This window comes from Oncorhynchus nerka, linkage group LG9a (assembly GCF_034236695.1).
Source record: "Oncorhynchus nerka isolate Pitt River linkage group LG9a, Oner_Uvic_2.0, whole genome shotgun sequence".
Lineage (NCBI taxonomy): Eukaryota > Metazoa > Chordata > Actinopteri > Salmoniformes > Salmonidae > Oncorhynchus > Oncorhynchus nerka.
Window position 1 is genome coordinate 55,980,149 of NC_088404.1, and position 18,213 is coordinate 55,998,361.

Consider the following 18,213-nt stretch of genomic DNA (forward strand, 5'->3'; position numbering starts at 1 on the left):
ATGGTTTCTAGTGTTCATTTATTGAGAATGTTTAAGTAGTGTGATCACAACCTAATGTATGTTGCACCTTATTTTTAGTATTACATTGTTGATTACTGCGGTTAGAGTTTGCAAGAAAAGCAGTTATTGTGCATGTGACAACTTAACTTGATAGATATTGCATGTAGAACAATGAACATGGGTCATGTATTTTAATATAAAGCTTAACATGTAAAAACATTTACATATGAAATGCCAGAGATTGTGAAACTCATTCCAGGCAGACTATTGCTTTCATGCATAAACCAATGGTTTGTTGCCACACTGGATAGGTGCAGTGAAATGTTTGACAGGGTCAGCCATAGTAGAGCACCCCTGGGGAAAACTAGGGTTTAGTGCCTTGCTCAAGGGCAAAGCATTTCAGTCAGCTCGGATTTGAACCAGCAACCGTTCACTTACTGGCACGACATGCTAACCACTAGGCTACCTGCCACCCTATTTGTGCGGAATCAAATTGTTGCATGTGGATAGCTGAAACGTATGGACATTGAGCTGGCAGGTGACCGATAGTCAGTTAATGGTGGCCTCCAACTACAAACAATTGAGTTTTGTTCATAAGCAGGAACCACCAACTTATGACATTGCTTTCTAGAACATCTTCAATTGGCCTGTGACTTTAGTCAAGCACCCAGAGTAACAAACATTTTCTATTGTATGGTACTATACAAGCAAATGGGCCTCCATTGGTTGCTGATTCAGACACGACATTCATCCAAATTACTATCAAGGCCATTTAAAAAATCCACAGATCCTAGTGTCAGGACTTCTGCATGGGCTGCCACTATATAGAGGGAATCGCTGGAGCCAGACTGGGTCTCTCTGGGAGGCTGGGTTTTGTGCAGGCTGTGAAGCTGACACGGATGTCTCGGGGGTACAAGCCCTGCAGGACCCCATCCGTGACGATGTCCGGCAGATCTGTTGGAATAGATTAGAAGTTCAATACCATGGTTGCCGACTAGATTAGTTGCACACCATATGTGAATAGCTGATACCACCTGTCCTGGCATTGAGACCTGGCAGGCAACTCCAATGTACACTGAGGCCGAGTAGATTTGGCTATTTCAACCATACCCGGTGCTGACAGGTGTATTAAAAAAATCAAGCACACATTGGTAGGCGACTCAACCGTACTGAAGAGCTGTGACTTTAAAATGTGGCACTGTCATGTCCCAACAAGTCAATTTGTCAAATTTCTGCCCTGCTAGAGCTGCTATTGCGAAATGGAAATGTATAGGAGCAACAACAGCTCACCCGCAAAGTGGTAGGCCACACAAACTCATAGAAAGGGACCGCCGAGTGTGTAAAAATTGTCTGTCCTCGGTTGCAACACTCACTGAGTTTCAAACTGCCACTGGAAGCAACGTCAGCATAATAGCTGTTCGTCGGGAGCTTCATAAAATGGGATTCCATGGCTGAGCAGCCGCACACAAGCCTAAGATCATCATGCGCAATGCCAAGCGTCAGATGGAGTGGTGTAAAGCTTGCCGCCATTGCACTCTGGAGCGAGGAATAACGCTGCACTATCTGGTAGACCAAGTAACGAATCTGGGTTTGGTGGATGGCAGGTGAACGCTACCTGTCCAAATGCATAGTGCCAACTAAAGTTTGGTGGAGGAGAAATAATGGTCTGGGGCGGTTTTTCATGGTTCGGGGTAGGCTCCTTAGTTACAGTGAAGGTACATTTTAACGCTACAGCACATGATATTCTAGACGATTCTGTGCTTCCAACTTTGTGGCAGCAGTTTGGGGAAGGCCTTTTCCTGTTTCAGCATGACAATGCCCCCGTGCACAAAGCGAGGTCCAAACAGAACTGGTTTGTTGAGATCGGTGTGGAAGAACTTGACTGGCCTGTACAGAGCCAACCTCAACCGCATTGAACACCTTTGGGGTGAATTGGAATGCCTGCTGCGAGCCAGGCCTAATCGCTCAACATCGGTGACCTACCTCCCTAATGCTTGTGGCTGAATGGAAGTAAGTCCCCGCAGCAATGTTCCAACATCAAGTGGAAGCCTTCCCAGAAGAGTGGAGGCTGTTATAGCAGCAAAGGGGGAGACCAACTCCATATTAATACCCATGATTTTGAAATGAGATGTTCGACGATCAGCAGGTGTCCACATACTTTTGTCCATATACTGGATTTGATCTGGAACACGACCAATAACTAAAACATCAACAAAAATACTTAAGTACAGGCCATTTAGCGGAGAAAGCTTTCAGCAAGCTCTTTAAAAAGGGGGACCATCCTGAGGAAACATTAACAGTGAGCTGGATGTTACTGGCGATGATGGTAGAAAGTGTGGTGTTCTCAGAAGGAGGATATAGGCTCTCAGCCAAGGGTGGGCAGTTCTAAATATACAGTATAGGTCCATTATCATTTCTACTTACTCTCTACCTAGTTTTAGACACTCAAGTGTAAGCTCCCCCCCCCCTTTTAATCGTCTGGGTGGTCTAAGGATCTCCAACAGCCATACGACAATGCGGAAGCCTGCCGTACCTGAGGGGGACTCCAGGAGATAGGGGTCACGACAGAATCCCACCACACGCTGATGCTGCAGCTGACAGCTGAGGGACAAGAGACCACTGGGTGAGTCGAAGAGCTGAATGAGCAAAATGTTAATACAATATAGATGTGTGCGTTGCAATATGGAGCGTAACCGTTTACAGATTTCAGCATTCTAAATTGAGATTATACATGTACTTTTCTTATGCATACATTTAATTAGCATATTTTTGTATGGCATTTACACTTGCCCTCTGCTCTGCATGCCCAAACCCTCATAAGATAGACCTCACTTTGCCCCCCCCCCCCATGCCAATCCACCAGGACAACTGACTCAACAAATCAAGGGCTTGCTGGTGAGTTGGCAAGATGAATCAGGTGTGCTAGTGTTAGAATAGATCATAGTGGAACTTCAGAGGGTCCCGAGCCCGAGAATAAACCCGAGGACCGGTTCGGAAACCAAAGCACAGGGGGACATGTACTGTATGGCACACAGGCAGAATACACATGGCTGTTCATAAGATAAAAGGGAAACTCACCCATATCCCTGAGGGTCACTATCATCAAATGATCTGAAATGATGAGGAAACCACTGTTTTTATTACAACCTATTATTTGCCCATGTTAAACAATATACACAGAGTATACTAAACATTAGGAACACCTTCCTAATATTAAGTTGCGCTCCCAGCCTCAATTTTGTCGGGTCATGAACTCTACAAGGTGTCTAAAGCGTTCCACAGGGATGCTGGCCCATGTTGGCTCCAATGTGTCACACAGTTGTGTCAAGTTGGCTGGATGTCCTTTGGGTGGTGGACCATTCTTGATAGACACAGGAAACTGTTGAGCGTGAAAAACCTGGCAGTGTTGAAGTTCTTGACACAAACCGGTGCACCTGGCACCTACTACCATACCCTGTTCAAAAACTCTTGTACCTTTTGTCTTGCCCATTCACCCTCTGAATGGCACACACGTCTCAATTGTCTCAAGGCTTTAAAAAAAATCCTTCTTTAACCCGTCTCCTCCCCTTCATCTACACTGATTGAAGTGGATTTAACACATGATATCAATAAGGGATCATAGCTTTGAACTGGTCAGTCTCATGTAAAGAGCAGGTGTTCTTAATGTTTTGTACAATTTGTGTATATTGGCTACATATAACATGACTGAATTCAACAGAGGGTCTCTACACTTTCAATTGCAGAACACTGCAGTGCATAAGGTGGTCGTACGGGGCCTTTAGAAAGTATTCCCAACCCTTGAAGTTTTCCACATTTTGTTGTTATAAAGTGGGATTCAAATAGAGTTAATTGTATTTTTTTTGTCAACTACATACACAAAATACTCTGTCAAAGTGAAAGACAAACTATTTTTTTAAACATTTTTATTATTTTGGAAAATAAAATGCTAATATATATTAATTAGATAAGTATTCAACCCTATGAGGCAATACAAGTTAGAATCAACTTTGGCAGCGATTACAGCTGTGAATCTTTCTGTGTAATTTTCAAAGAGCTTTGCACGCCTGGATTGTACAATATTTGCCCATTATTCTTTTCAAAATTCTTCAAGCTCAGTCAAGTTGGTTGTTGATCCTTGCTAGACAGCCATGTTCAAGTCATGCCATAGACTTAAGCAGATTTAAGTAAAAATGCTATCTAGGCCACTCAGGAACATTCAATGTCGTCTTTGTAAGCAACTCCAGTGTATATTTGGCCTTGTGTTTTAAGTTATTGTTCTGCTGAAAGGTGAATTTGTCTCCCAGTATCTGACGGGAAGCAGACAAACAAGTTCCTCTAGGATTTTGCCTATGCTTAGCTTTATTCCATTTCTTTTTGTCCCCCAAAAAACTCCCTAGTCCTTGATGTTGATAAGCATACCCATATGATGATGCAGATACCACCATGCTTGAAAATATGAAGAGTGGTACTCTGTCATGTGTTGGATTTCCCCCTAGACAAAAAGTGAATTTCTTTGCCACATTTTTTACAGTATTACATTAGTGCCATATTGCAAAAAGGATGCATGTTTTGGAATATTTTTTATTCTGTACAGGCTTCCTTCTTTTCACTCTTTCAATTAGGTTAGTATTTGTCATTAAACTCTTAACTGGTTTAAAGTCACCATTGGCCACATGAGGAAATCTCTGAGCGGTTTCCTTCCTCAGAGTTAGGAAGGATGCTTGTATCTTTGATACACCATCCTAAGTGTAATTAATAACTTCCCCATGCTCAAAGGGACATTCAATAGGTGTCCTTCCTAGCAAACCATTGGAAAACCTCCCTGGTCTTTGTGGTTGAATCTGTGTTTGAAATTCACTGCTCGACTGAGGGACCTTACAGATGTGTGGGGTACAGAGATGGCGTAGTCATTTAAAAAACATGTTAAACACAATTTATTATTGCACACAGAGTCCATGCAACTTGTGACTTATTTAGGCTTGCCATAACAACAAGGGTTGAATACTTTTTAATATATTTTTTTTATTATTTTGTTCATTTATTTGTAAACATTTCTAAAAACACAATTCCATTTTGACATGGGGTATAGTGTGTAGATCATTGACACAAAAATAATCAAAGGGTGTAAATATTTTGAAGGCACTGTATACCTCAGATATCATAAAATCTTGACCGACATCAGATTCTCCTTTCCTAGCCACACACACACGTCATATTCAATATACTTCTTTTTCTGTCTGATAACTTCATTGAAGTGAACCTGATGTGAGTAGCTGGTTGAAGTGAGGGGACAGAGGCAGGCAGGTACATACTCAAGGCTGCTTATTTTGTTCCCAGAGTGGAAATGTTTCACATGCAGGAAGTCCAGCAGCACCTGAGGGACTTCTTCATACTGGTAAATTATATCCTACAGAGAGAGGCCAGTAGAAAATACAAAAAAATGGTTTTGATCACACACACAGTCTAATATTGGATTAGTAACTGTTATTGAAAATGTCAACTATCCCAGGCTGCAATCCAGCGGGGCTACTGCAAGCATCAGGTAATGCCCATACGGGACACAGTCCCTCAGTCATACCTAAATATTTTATGTCAATTCCTACCCGAATAAGTCCTAATATGGCACGTACAGTATATTAATTCATTACATTTCATACGTGAATGTGGTAACTGAACATGGTATGTAATTAATATATGTAGTCCTCCTTACTGAATAAAGTAAATACGGTAACACTTCACTTGACACCCGGCGTCATAACATGTCATGACAGCTGAAATAACTTGTCAGAACACTGTCATGACATCTATTTAGACCTGTTGAGACATATATTGCAATATTTTATGGCTGGTTATGACACCTACATAAGAGTGTCAGAACCCACAAAACCTACCACACAAGGCAAAACATTCCATTTCACCACAGCCTACTTGTTAATTAACAGTATATTTACGTTCTATAAAATGTTCAGAAATTGACCATATTAAAACATCATTGTAACGGAGCACAAATTTCAGGAGCAGGACGAGACACCGTCTTTTGGACTGATGACTGACATAAGGCGTGTACGTGATAGGCCTATCTGGCTTAAATGATTTTGACGGTCATAATAATGCTTCTCGACGGGGGGGGGGTCATAAAGTTTATTTTCTTTGACCAAGTAAAGTGGCACAGGACGGTCATAATGCTTCACGATAGTGTCAACGTGTATTTTCTGCAAGTTACTTAAAAATATGCTGAAAAAAAAAAAAAAACATGACCGTAAACATAATTCATTACAACAAAGGACTTAAGAAACAAACTTTTAAAACGAAAGGAAACTTCTTGGCTGGGAAAAAAAACACATTGGAATAAATGTGGATTTTGACAATCTTATGTGGGTGTCATAACCAGCCATAAAATAACACAATATATGTCACAACATGTTTAAATATATTGGCCATGAAAGTGTTATGACCACATTATGACACGTTATGTCAGCTGTTATGACGTTGGGTGTCAAGTAAAGTGTTACATGTATTCACGCTATTCTACCTGAATGTAGTCCTCCAGCTGCTGCCTCCTCTGCTCAAGAGGCTTGGTTCTCAGATGGGTGCTCCTCTTGCTGGGGAAGTCTGGGGGATGCAGAATCTTCTTCAGCTATGGAGGCAGGAGGAAACTGTAAATGACATTACGGGGATGGGCCTGTAATGGCTTAATGTCCGTCATGCATGCAACAACAACTAAGCCCGTTGCATTGCGACCATCATTTGCATGTTTCAAGCAGGGAAATGTAAGCATATTTGTAGAGCAGTTAGCCATTGGTTTGTATGGCAACAGAGTGGAGTATACTGTGTAAAAAATATGGTTTTAAAAAATCATTCAGATACGGTATAATTCTGGTGTTAAGTAAGGGGAGGCAGAGAGTCAGCTATTGTTTTACCTTTCTGTGCAGGGTCTGGAATTCACTGTGTCTTCTGAGCACAAAGTGTTTCCTTCCATTGAACAATATCTCAACTCTGAAGAGCTAGAAAAGAGCAGAGCATAGCTTTGCGCTATTACACTGGTTTTCTGGAAAGGAATATCAAGAAAATTATGTTTGCTTGTCATCGGACACAAACATTTATGTACAAAAGGTAAAGTCTTTCCATTCACATAAGAGTTTGCCTTTCTAAAAGGTAGTTCTACACAAACTAGATGGGACTTGACGTTCTCCAATCATGCCTGAGTTTCGTGTCCAGTGTAATGCAGTCAGATATCCAGCAGGGGAAGGAAGAGGCCTGTTGGCAATAAACAGCAGCTTTTGCTTGAGGAATTGGACCAAGTGTGCGTCCCACCCAATATCTCCTTTCTCCTGCAGTGTGAACTCGTTCACACAAATGGTTGGTGCGGACATAGGCTTGTGGGAGTTCCCACCATATTTCTTATACTACTAATTTCCTATCAAAATCAATGAAGGGGTCAAATGCAGTCTTGGGAAGCAGGAGAGACAATTGGGACATTACACAGGAGCACTTGCCTAGACCTGACCAGTCAACAGGCAGGGCAAACAACTAGATGTACAGAAATCACTTCGCCTTTTCGTGGTTGCTAAAATTCTAATTTAAGTTTGTGGCAAAACACGCAAAGTGTAGTGTATAGAATCATTGTATCATCTAAACCGGTGATAGACCAAAAATAGAGTATTTTCAGCATTTTGAAGCTGGTGTACAAAATTGAAAGTATAAAAGGGGAAAAAAATAAACTTAAGAACAGAATGCATAGACAATTCGCACATAGAACATATCTACCGCTTCTTAGACTCGTTTTTAATGAGAATCACAGATCTCTCTCTCAAATTTCTATGTGCATTTGGTCGGGTCGACAAAAAAAAAGTGACATATTACAGCTTTACGTGGTCAAAAACAACTCAGCTATACATGTATTACTGCTCACAAGAAAAGCAACACAGATATCTTAGAATGGCCATAACCCTAGTTAAAAAGGACAACCTGTGGAAATGTTCTTTCTTAAAGGCATTCTATAGCTTGCTGAATGGGATGACACATCCGCTACACACCTGCACATCCTTAGCAATCAGTCATTTGGAGGACAGATAACTGGCAGAATGCAGCCAAAGGACAGGAGTTTCAGGATCAGTATTGTTTTTATAGCCCAAGTGCACTGTCCACATTTTTTTAATGCTTGGAAAATACCACTGATATTACACAAATTATTGTAAGCTGCTTTCTTGTACATTACAACAAATCAAACAAGGGCAACAATGAAATGCTTCCTTTTCCAGTGAAGCTCCAGTGTGTGCCGTGGTAGTTAATAAGAAGGCTTATTTGGATAAATAACCCAAAACTGAGGTTAATGACAAGTACAAAAGTGGCCATCCTTTGGTCTTCCCCGCTTTCTAAAATGAAGAAAACAGGGACATCTTCTCCAAATTGGTCTGAAACCAAGTTAACAATAATACATAAATAGCCACTGACATAAAAGAGCGCGGGATAGACTTTCACAAATATGAATAGAAGGGACTCTGTGTAAACATGACAAGGTGTGGTGAACAATGAATGACAAAAATTCTAGCCTACATTTCCAGCAAGCTATTATCTAAATATTCCTTTGAAGTTGTAGACTTAAAGTTGTAGCTTCGGGACATGCTGTTTAGAATCCAGTATTCAGTGTCATGTTCATAAGGGCATGCAGCAGAAAACAATCCAGGTAGACTCTCCCCATTTGAGTCTGTTTCCTTATATTTAGTGCCAAATGAACATGACCCAGGACAGAGAGTCATCCTGACATGGGGATTAGCTGAGTCATGCAGTTGATCCACACTTTTTTTTTGTTGGTCACGTTAAATATAGCTGACTGGCTACATTCAGGCTATAATTAAAGGCCCATGCCCCCCTTTCCACCTAAACTCATCTCTCAGGGGTTGATCCAGAGTGATTGCTACAAGGACAATTTTGCCACCCTATAACTGATTTAAAGCTATATTTTAAAATCTATGAACTAGTCTACAACCATCCAACACAATAAAACAAATAAACTGTACATTAAAGAGTTTACCTTTTTGGTATTTATTCTTGACCTAAAAATACATCTGGTCCTTAATTATTCGCAACTGGCTGAGCACTCGCTCTGTTACTTCGAAAGAGGGCTGACCCTAAATCAGCAGTGACTCGAGCGGTCAGCCTAGTACAGTACTTAACTCCTCTCTCAGCAAACAGTCATTTTGACTGTTCGTAGCCTGGTCCCAGATGTGTCTGTGCTGTCTTGCCATGTACCAACTCTGGCAAGAGAGCACAGACCGATCTGGTACCAGGCTAGCTGTTCAAAGAAGGCACATGGCCTCCATATTCCTGGGTTGCCCAGGCGACTCGCGACCCAGTGGACCGATGGGGCTGGAGCCATGTCATCACATACCAATGATGGTCCGAAACAGATGACCCTCAATCCATGGATGAATGAGCTCTCAGAGCAGGAGGGCTCTGGCCATTATCCAGGCAGCCACTGGATCTAACATGGATCCTCATGAGCAGAATAATCATCCATCCTTTACTAATTATCATACTGGTAAAATCATTATAAATTATTTTTATAGAGTTACCATACTCTGCAATCAGTGCCCACTGCCCAGAGTATATATTTGAGTAGAGGTCGACCGATTAATCAGAATGGCCGATTAATTAGTACCTATTTCAAGACCATCAGAAATTGGTATTTTTGGACGCCGATTTTGCCGACTTTATTTAACAAGTCAGTTAAGAACACATTCTTATTTTCAATGACGGCCTAGGATCGGTGGGTTAACTGCCTGTTCAGGGGCAGAAGAACGACAGATTTGTACCATGTCAGCTCAGGGATTCAATCTTGCAACCTTACAGTTAACTAGTCCAACGCTCTAACCACCTGCCTCACGAGGAGCCTGCCTGTTACGCGAATGCAGTAAGAAGCAAAGGTAAGTTGCTAGCTAGCATTAAACTTATCTTATAAAAAACAGTCAATCAATCATAATCACTAGTTCTAACTACATATGGCTGAAGATATTACTAGTTTATCTAGCGTGTCCTGCGTTGCATATAATCGATGATTCGCGAAAAAGGACTGTCGTTGCTCCAACATGTACCTAACCATAAACATCAATGCCTTTCTTAAAATCAATACACAGAAGTATATATTTTTAAACCTGCATATTTAACTAAAAGAAAGGTTAGCAAGCAATATTAACCAGGTGAAATTGTGTCACTTCTCTTGTGTTCAATGCACGCAGAGTCAGGGTATATGCAACAGTTTGGGCCGCCTGGCTCTTTGCAAACTAATTTGCCAGAATTTTACGTAATTATGACATAACATTGAAGGTTGTGCAATGTAACAGCAATATTTAGACTTAGGGATGCCACCAGTTAGATAAAATACGTAACGGTTCCGTATTTCACTGAAAGAATAAACATTTTGTTTTCGAAATGATAGTTTCCGGATTCGACCGTATTTCTGTGTGTTATTATGTTATAATTAAGTCTATGATTTGATAGAGCGATGGTTGGCACAAGCAGTCTCATAAGCATTCATTCAAACAGCACTTCCGCGCGTTTTGCCAGCAGCTCTTCGCAATGCTTCAAGCATTGCGCTGTTTATGACTTCAAGCCTATCAACTCCCGGGATTAGGCTGGTGTAACCAATGTGAAATGGCTAGCTAGTTAGCGGGGTGCGCGCTAATAGCGTTTCAAACGTCACTCGTTCTGAGACTTGGAGTAGTTGTTCCCCTTGCTCTGCATGGGTAACGCTGCTTCGAGGGTGGCTGTTGTCGATGTGTTCCTGGTTCGAGCCCATGTAGTGGCGAGGAGATGGACGGAAGCTATATTGTTACTATAAGAACATCCAATAGTCAAAGGTATATGAAATACAAATTGTATAGAGAGAAATAGTCCTATAATTCCTATATTAACTACAACCTAAAACTTCTTACCTGGGAATATTGAAGATTCATGTTAAAAAGGAACCACCAGCTTTCATATGTTCTCATGTTCTGAGCAAGGAACTTAAAACGTTAGCTTTCTTACATGGCACATATTGCACTTTTACTTTCTTCTCCAACACTTTGTTTTTTTCATTATTTATTTGAGGATAAATTGATTTTATTGATGTATTATATTAAGTTTAAACAAGTGTTCATTCACTATTGTTTTAATTGTCATTATTACAAATAAATCAAATTGTAAAAAAATAGTCAGATTAATCGGTATCAGCTTTTTTTGGGGGGGGGGGGTCCTCCGATAATCGGTATCGGCGTTGAAAAATCATAATCGGTCGACCTCTACATTTGAGATGTTACAAGATTACTGTTTACAGAATACAAGATTATTACCCGGACGATACAGACTTTTGACCATCACCAAAACTGTGATTAATGGTTATTTAGTGACAAAGATATGTGACTGACTGTTCATGAGCTTTAAAAGTAACCAATTCCTCTCAATGACACACAAATGTCCCTTTCCTGAAGTTGCTGTTCTTCCCGCTATGGCGGAACTCACTGGTTTAGTCAGTTCCACAAAGTCAAGTATCACAATGAACAACAAGTACCTGCTTCTGCTCAATGTTCAGCCTGCTTCACTAACCTGCAAAGTCAGTCTCAAACCTCAGCGCCTATTTCATATGAAATAACTCCCCCAGCCTACGCATGCACACCTTGTGCTTCTTCATTCGTTTACCAAATTACTGTTCAGGACAAGAAGCACATAATTTAACTGATTGAGTTACATCTGCCCAAAAAGGTACTTCCTGTCAAAGAAAAGAGTCTTTGTCTGCTCACTCGAGACTGGTAAACAAGTTTTTTAAAAACAGCTCATCTACTTTTGATGCTTTAACTCGTTAATTTCAATTAACAAAATGTCACTATATGTTCCCCATGCAATTATGAGCTGATGGTACATTCACTCAGTCCGTGGGGATATATGAGAGTACAGAGATTGTCATCAGTTCATTAGAAAGACAATTTTTCCATATTGGGTCTCTTTGTTCTTGAAGCCATACAGCCGGTTTACAGACAGAACTCCAGCCATCCTCTCTTTCTCGCCATCCCGTCAATGGTCACTCTTCCGTCACAGAGCTTTCATTGTTGCGGGTGTGCAGATAGGCCTAGATATTTCCACCTGCAAACCCCTGGCACATAACACAGCAGAAGGCTCAGGGTGGAACACGCAGCACCCCAAATCAGACAGTTAACAGACAAGCAAAACCCTTTTCACACTACTCAGCCGAGCTCATCCAAGGTTTGCTGAACTGGCCTGGATATGCATGCACCATACTAGCTTGAACCCTGTTTGAAAGGGCAATGTACTGTATGTGCATAGAAAATATACAAGCCAGCACAGAATAGTTTGGGTCGGCATGTTGGCGTGAAAGGGATATGAGTGGACCACTTCTTGAACCCCACTCTATTTCAAGAAATGGATAATTGACTATGCCCCTCTGCTTGTTTAAAAGAAGACTGGCAACAGCTATATTATCAGACTAGCTAAGGGTCAGCTCAGCCCACTTTTAGCTTCCCAAGCAATATTAGTCTCATGCTGGAAAGGAGTAGACAATGTGAAAATAACATATCCAAGCCTGCACATAAAGTGCTGTTCAGGTTGGCACAATAGTGTGAACACACACACACCAAAAGCTCAAGAGTGACTCGAAGCAGAATTATGTGTCAGTCAAAAATGACTTCAGTCTTACTTTTGTTGATCATGGAGGCAGGCAAGTTAGTCATCCTGTTAAGACTACAGCTGCTGTGGGATGTGTAACGTGAACCCATTTTTCAACTGGGTCATGGGTTTGATTCCAGCCGTGGCAACCAATAAGGAAAAGTATACAATTACTGCTTTGGAAAAAAGTATCTGCTAAATGGCATACAATGAGTGTACAAAACATAAAGAACACCTTCCTAATATTGAGTAGCACCCCCTCTTTTGCCCCCAGAACAGCCTCAATTCGTTGGGGAATGGACTCTACAAGTTGTCGAAAGCGTTCCACAGGGATGTTGGCCCATGTTGACGCCAATGCTTCCCACAGTTGTGTCAAGTTGGCTAAATGTCACTTGGGTGGTGGACCATTCTTGATACACAAACCGTTGCGCCTGGAACCTACTACCATACCACGTTCAAAGGCACTGCAATACTTTGTCTTGCCCATTCACCCTCTGAACGGCACACACACAATCCATGTCTGAAGGCTTAAAAATCCTTCTTCAACCCGCCTCCTCCCCTTCAACTACACTGATTAAAGTGGATTTAACAAGTGACATCTAACTTGGATTTAACAAGTGGGATCATAGCTTTCACCTCATCCATCTATTTCATGGAAAGAGCAGGTGCTCATAATGTTCTGTATTCTTTGTGTATATTGGCAACATATAACATGACTGAATTTACTGGCTCAAAGTTCAGAGACATGGGCAAAGGGTTTCCTTTTGCTTGTTTTTACAGTGAAATTAGATCTTTTCACATCAGATATTTTTAAGAAAAAAAGACCAGAATTGGGCTGCCTGTGTAGATGCAACCCAACAAGTAGACAGCTCTCAAGCCAACAAGCAGACAGCTCTCAAGCCAACAAGTAGACAGCTCTCAAGCCAACAAGCAGACAGCTCTCAAGCCAACAAGTAGACAGCTCTCAAGCCAACAAGTAGACAGCTCTCAAGCCAACAAGCAGACAGCTCTCAAGCCAACAAGTAGACAGCTCTCAAGCCAACAAGTAGACAGCTCTCAAGCCAACAAGCAGACAGCTCTCAAGCCAACAGCTCTCAACCAAAACCAGTGGTAAATGACTTCAGACATTGTTTGGGGGTTTTCACTGTCAAAAACAAAAAACTTCTTGCCCAAGTCCATGAACTTTGTGCCAGTATATTCAGTCATGTTATATGTATCCTATATAAGCCATTTAGCGGATTATTTTATCCAAAGCGATCAGAATTGGGCTGCCTGTGTAAATGCAGACAAAAAGTGCACTCAAGTCCCCAGTGCTAGGTAGGTACAAAAAATGCTGTCAACACCAACTTTTCTACTGGCAACTGTCATTCCGGCAGCTAGGTGTAGTCAGTGGTGTAAAGTAACTAAGTACAAATACTTTGAAGTACCATTTAAGTATCTGTACTTGACTATTTATATTTTTTACTCCACTACATTCCTAAATAATTTTTTTGTTTTTACTCCCATACATTTTCCCTGACACCCAAAAGTACCTGTTACATTTCGAATGCTTAGTAGGACAGAAACATTGTCAAATTCATACACTTATCAATAGAACACGTAAAATCGACAGAAGAACAATCGAGAGTAGAGAAATTGTCGGAGTAGAGAAGCCACGATTTTGTGTGACTCAAAATGGGTTAAAGTTCTACAAAGTTTCAGCAAAAAAAGGACCATATGCATTTGAGCTAAAATAACAACCAAATATTATTCTCCCAAGTCAAATTAGCAAGCTAGCTAAATGTCCATGAATGTTTTGAGTGTGTTTTGACTAGAGGTCGACCAATTATGATTTTTCAACACCGATACCGATTATTGGAGGACCAAAAAATATCCGATACCGATTAATTAATATATATATAATAATGACAATTACAACAATACTGAATGAACACTTATTTTAACTTAATATAATACATAAATAAAATATATTTAGTCTCAAATAAATAATGAAACCTGTTCAATTTGGTTTAAATAATGCAAAAACACAGTGTTGGAGAAGTAAAAGTGCAATACGTGCCATGTAAAAAAGCTAGCGTTTAAGTTCCTTGCTCAGAACATGAGAAAATATGAAAGCTGGTGGTTCAATATTCCCAGTTCTTCATTTAAGAAGTTTTAGCTTGTAGTTATTAAAGGAATTATGACACGTCTACTATTTCTCTCTATACCATTTGTATTTCATATACCTTTGGCTATTGGATGTTCTTACAGGCACTTTAGTATTGACAGCTTAATCTCGAGAATTGATAGGCTTGAAGTCATAAACAGTGCTGTGATTCAAGCATTGCTAAGAGCTGCTGGCAAACACAGTAAAGTGCTGTTTGTATGAATGCTTACGAGCTTGCTGCTGCCTACCGCTCAGTCAGACTGCTCTATTAAATCATAGACTTAATTATAAAAAACACAGAAATATGAGCCTTAGGTCATTAATATGGTAAAATCCGGAAACTATCATTTAGAAAACAAAACGTTTATTCTTTCAGTGAAATAAGGAACCTTTCTGTATTTCATCAAACGGGTGGCAACCCTAAGTAAAGTGCTGTTTGAACCGAGAGACTGAAAAACAGCTTCTATCTCAAGGCCATCAGACTGTTAAACAGCCACCACTAACATTGAATGGCTGCTGCCAACACACTGACTCAACTCCAGCCACTTTAATAATGGGAATTGATGGAAATTGATGTAAAATACATCACTAGCCACTTTAAACAATGCTACTTAATATAATGTTTACATACTCTACATTATTCATCTCATATGTATATGTATATACTGTACTCTATCATCTACTGCATCTTTATGTAATACATGTATCACTAGCCACTTTAAACTATGCCACTTAATATAATGTTTACATACCCTACATTACTCATCTCATATGTATATACTGTACCCGATACCATCTACTGCATCTTGCCTATGCCGTTCTGTACCATCACTCATTCATATATCTTTATGTACATATTCTTTATCCCTTTACACTTGTGTGTATTAGGTAGTAGTTTTGGAATTGTTAGGTTAGATTACTCATTGGTTATTACTGCATTGTCGGAACTAGAAGCACAAGCATTTCGCTACACTCACATTAACATCTGCTAACCATGTGCATGTGACAAATACATTTGATTTGAGTCTAAGTACTTCAATGTTATGTCATAATTATGTAAAATTCTGGCAAATTAGTTCACAACGAGCCAGGCGGCCCAAACTGTTGCATATACCCTGACTCTGCTTGCACTGAATGCAAGAGAAGTGACACAATTTCCCTAGTTAATATCGCCTGCTAACATGATTTTTTTTTTAACTGAACATGCAGGTAAAACATTTTATACTTCTGTGTATTGATTTTAAGAAAGGCATTGATGTTTATGGTTAGGTACATTTGTGCAACGATCGCGCTTTTTTCGCTAATGTGCTTCCGTTAAATCATCACCCGTTTGGCGAAGTTGAAGTAGGCTGTGATTCGATGATAAATTAACAGGCACCGCATTGTTATATGCAACGCAGGACAAGCTAGTTAACCTAGTAATATCATCAACCATGTGTAGTTAACTAGTGATTATGTGAAGATTGATTGTTTTTTTATAAGTTAAGTTTAATGCTGGCTAGCAACTTACCTTGGCTCCTTGTAGCCACAAGGTCATTTTGACGCTGCACTCGAGTAACAGGTGGTCAGCCTGCCATGCAGTTTCCTCGTGGATTGCAATGTAATCGGCCATAATCGCTGTCCAAAAAGGCTGATTACCGATTGTTATGAAAACTTGAAATCGGACCCAATTACAAATGGACCATGCCAATTAATTGGCCGACCTCTAGTTTTGACATTAATTAATATAGTTGGTTTTGGTATTTTAACCTGCGTGTCATGTATGCTTCTGGAAGGCATAGACAAAATCAACATGCGCACAATGACTCACGAGCAGAGCCAGTTGTCAGTATGTGATCTGGCGGACTCACTAAACAAATTATTTGTAAATTGTGTTGGTGTGTGCCCCTGGCAGTGGCGATTTTAGCATGTAAATCTTGGTGTGGCAAACCCCCAAAAAAAAAAAAACAGTTGTGGGGTTCAAAACAGGTAAACAGGCCCTAAATGATGGGTCCCCGACTGCAATCCGTAATTTCAAAATCTAAATCATGCTGTCTTGTCTACTTAACAAGGAATGTGAAATGATTCATAGCATGTATTGTTGATACTTACGTATATTTAAAACAGGCCCTAAATGATGGGTCCCCGACTGCAATCCGTAATTTCAAAATCTAAATCATGCTGTCTTGTCTACTTAACAAGGAATGTGAAATGATTCATAGCATGTATTGTTGATACTTACGTATATTTAAAACGAAATACATTTTGAATTCTACTCAAGTTCTATTTTACTGGGTGACTTTCGCTTCAGTCGTTTTCTATTAAGACATCTGTACTTTTATTCAAGTATGACGATTGGGTACTATTTCCACCACTGAGTGTAGCCTGTGTTTATGGCAACTGTCCTCTAAAAAAGATTGGGTGCTTGGCTTCCTTTTGTTTGGCATGCAAACTGCAATACTTCTGTGTTGGTGTGTCTCTTTTTCAAATGAGGCTCAGGGCTTTCAAATTATATTTTAAGGGAAAGTGGGAGAAAGCTGCCACAGACAACTGAAGCTTTTCACAATTGTGTAATACAGGACACAAGGGCACCAATGATTCACAAAATGATAGAAATTATATAATAAACGCTTTATAAATCTATGGAATAGGTGCCCTTCTAGCTTGCCTGGTGCAAAGGAATGGCGCGGCAGCCGGCGAACCAAGGACCAGTGGAATATCGCCTATCCAAGCAGTAAAAAATATACTTTTAAAAATCTTATATGTGCAACAAAATGTGCATGACAAGTTGTGGGAAAACATGAGAGAATGCCTTAAAATAAGTTTTGAACCTTACTGTACCACACATATCCAGATACTTTTTACGCCTACAACAGTTTACCTTTCTCAATTTCCCCGACTCGTCTACCTCTCGCTCCAGCGACGGAATCGATACCTCAATCATAGGGGAATCTTCAGCCATTCATCGGACTTTTCTGAGCGCAAACTGTCAAATTGCCTTCCTTCTACTGAGTGGTGCTGCGGCTTTTCTGTCTTCAATCTTTAACAATGTCCCCTTCTAAACATTCGGGGGAAATCCAGGTAAGAGAACATAAAGCGATAATGGCCAACGTGACAATATCAACTCGGTTACCGTAAATTCAGGGCAACGTTTGAGACACTCTCCAATGCTCCTCCCACAAACTATTTGGAGAATCTGTGCACCCCATCTAAAATGCCCTACGTTAAAAGGAAAAAACATCCTTGTGTTGATTCAAATGTTTCGTGTTACACAGGGCATTAATTCAATAGCCATAATGCCAAAACAACATTAATTTACATGGTGTTCGGGAATAAATGGTTTGACAGATTACATATAGCTTCGTCTCTTGATGAGGTAGGGCTATTCTGCCTTTGTAAGAAAGACAATAATGAAAGCTTCGGACTAT

General features: G+C 40.3%; 1 protein-coding gene across 1 annotated transcript; it reads right to left on the bottom strand.

The window, feature by feature from the left end:
* Position 1: 1 nt before the first annotated feature.
* Positions 2-17,944, bottom strand: snx22 (sorting nexin 22). The gene is made up of 7 exons (XM_029668687.2): positions 17,667-17,944; positions 6,921-7,004; positions 6,533-6,637; positions 5,313-5,407; positions 3,079-3,111; positions 2,534-2,601; positions 2-954 (listed from the first exon to the last, which is right to left on the bottom strand). Exons 1-7 carry the CDS (start codon positions 17,745-17,747, stop codon positions 821-823), a joined length of 600 nt encoding a protein of 199 aa, XP_029524547.1. The 5' UTR covers positions 17,748-17,944; the 3' UTR covers positions 2-820.
* Between the last annotated feature and the right edge of the window lie 269 nt (positions 17,945-18,213).